The following is a 2,654-nucleotide window of genomic DNA, read 5'->3' as shown; positions in this document are numbered from 1 at the left end:
CACTACACCAAACTGGCTCTCCAATTCTAGGGCTGACTTTAGACCACATGAAGCACAGGAAGCTTATAGGAGCACATATTTAAGACAACAGGTAACACATAAGGCAACATAGTGGTGAAATCTATGGTCCTTAACTCATTAGCAAAGCATCTGAGAGCCCTTCCCTACAATATAACAAAAGCCTGTTTGAATAATTTGGTTTTGCATTGTTTGCAGAAAGCTAGGACAGTGGGGGTGCTCCTGACCTCCTTGGGAAGGCCGTTCCACAGGATAGGGGCCACCACAGAGAAAGCCCATGTAAAGGTCGCTGTTGATTTCACCCATGTGTGGTGTGGCACCTTCAGCAGACCCTGTCCAGATGAACAAAGCTGTCATGGAGGAAAATAGGTAGGGAGACAGTCCTGTAGGTATGCTGTGCCAAGGCCATGAAGAGCTTTGTATGTGATAACCAATACCTTGGACTGAGCAATACATTGAACTGAGCTGATAAGTAGCTAATGGAGTGACTGCAGAATGGGGGTGATGTTCATGCTCCTGCTCACTCCTGATAGCAGTCTCATTGTAGCGTTTTGCTCTAACTGGAGTCTCCTAATTAATTTGGACAAGAGGCCTCTGTATGGTGCATTACAATACTGACGTCTTGATGTTGCCATAGTATTTGCATAGCATGGCATAGCATAGCTGACTTTGCAGTCTGCTAGAGATTTTCTAGCCCCTAAAAAAGTTCTCATCTGCAAATGCTGCTATGTGACGTCATTGTTCCATTTGACTCTTCTCCCACAATTGCTCCCTTAGATGTGTTAGAGAATAGGAATTTTGGCCTCATCGTACTATTAGAGGTTTCTAAAAGTCTATGACTGATGGAGAAACCAGCTTTTCTTCTTTCATGTAATTTTGGAAGCTGGCTATCCCTTTGTTATGCTAATGGTGTAGAATGACTGTTGATTGGTTGTCCTCTAGTAATACACCTTCCTGGGTAAAAAGAACAGTGCGCACCCATGGGCTCTTCTCAGAGGATTTATTCCATATTTCTGCAATGATGGACGCTACAGATAAAATAGGAAAGCTGAAATCTATTAGAAAAGTGTTAAATGCTAAAAATGACAGTTTCTCAACATTTCTTTACTTCTCTCTGCAGGAGGAGCTCTGAATGGGAGGTGACAACCTCACTTCCACTAATGAATTTGTCTTGGTGGGACTCTCCAGTGACCATGAGACACAGATTTTCCTCTTTGTGGTCATTCTCCTCATCTACTCATTTACCCTTGTGGGGAACCTAGGGATCATCGTACTAGTACATACAGACTCTCACCTCCACACACCCATGTACTTCTTCCTCACACACCTCTCGAGCCTGGAGATTTGCTATGTCACCAGCACCATACCCCAGATGCTGGCTCATCTTCTCATGGGTCATGCAGAATTGTCCTTAATCCGTTGTGCATTACAGATGTATGTAGCTTTGGCAATGGCCGCCGCTGAAGTATTTTTGTTGAGTGTCATGGCCTATGATCGTTTCTTAGCCATCTGCCGTCCCCTGATCTATGCCACTGTCATGAGAAGATGGCGCCAGTTACAACTTGCTTCAACATGTTGGGTAGGTGGCTTTTGTGTTGCTGTCGTATGTGTCAGCATCACCTTTAGCCACCACTTCTGCAATCCCTGCTGTGTCAACCACTTTATCTGTGAGATACCAATGGTGTTGAAACTAGCATGTGATGACACCCACACCACAGAATTCATAATTTTTGGGTTTGCTGCAATGGTCATCTTCATATCCATTTCCGTTATCTTGATCTCCTATGTGCTAATTTTACTTTCCATGTTCCAAATGCGTTCGGCCACTGGACTGCGCAAGGCCTTCTCTACATGCGGCTCCCATTTAGCAGTGGTCATTATATTCCTGGGTGGAACCACCTTCACCTACCTTTTACCCGAGTCAGGACGATCGCCTGATACTGACAAGCAAATTGCAGTGTTTTACGTTGTGGTCACACCCCTTCTAAACCCGATCATTTATACTCTACGGAACAAAGATGTCCATATGGCAATGGCCAAGGTGCTGCGAAGACTGGGTTTTGCTAAGAAAAGCTGAATGTTAGTATTGCCTCAAACAGTCACCAGTTTAAAGTATGAACATTGTGATTAAGGATCTCAAATGCTGTGCCTTTACAATGAAGATCCAGTCTCTGTTCAGCCAAATGCTTGACTCAGTGGCTTTTGGGATAACACTGGCTATTTCTACACGGCTTATCTTGTTCCGGAAAACAGCGAAATCTCACATGAAATTTCGCGAGAAGACATTGTTATCGTGTGAGAAGTCACGATAACAGCATCTTCTCGCGCGATTTCATGAGAGATTTTGCTGTTTTCCAGTGCTGTTACATAGTGGCCGTGTGGAAACGGCCACTATATAACAACCAATAACATCAAGGACCACAGGCAGAGTATTTTTTAAAAAGATATTGTTATTATATCTTTATCCAAACTTTCCTGCAAAGATCTGAGAGGAGCACAAACATTCTCCCTTCTTTGATTTTTCTCCTCCCAATCACTGTGTGAGTTAGGTTAGGTTAAGAGAGAATAGTTGGTGGGCTGCATGGCTGAGTCCAGAGAAGAACCTGGGCCTCTGTGGCCTCACTCTGGCTCCAGAG

At 44.1% G+C, this 2,654-nt stretch overlaps 1 protein-coding gene across 1 annotated transcript; it reads left to right on the top strand.

Moving 5' to 3' along the window:
* The first annotated feature begins 1,150 nt into the window (after positions 1-1,150).
* Positions 1,151-2,095, top strand: LOC129339640 (olfactory receptor 2D3-like). Its single transcript, XM_054994221.1, has one exon. It carries the CDS (start codon positions 1,151-1,153, stop codon positions 2,093-2,095), a length of 945 nt encoding a protein of 314 aa, XP_054850196.1.
* The last annotated feature ends 559 nt before the right edge of the window (positions 2,096-2,654 follow it).

This window comes from Eublepharis macularius, chromosome 12 (genome assembly GCF_028583425.1).
Source record: "Eublepharis macularius isolate TG4126 chromosome 12, MPM_Emac_v1.0, whole genome shotgun sequence".
In the NCBI taxonomy this organism is placed as follows: domain Eukaryota; kingdom Metazoa; phylum Chordata; class Lepidosauria; order Squamata; family Eublepharidae; genus Eublepharis; species Eublepharis macularius.
The sequence above is the reverse complement of the archived record's forward strand: the minus strand, read 5'-3'. Positions and strand labels throughout refer to the sequence as shown.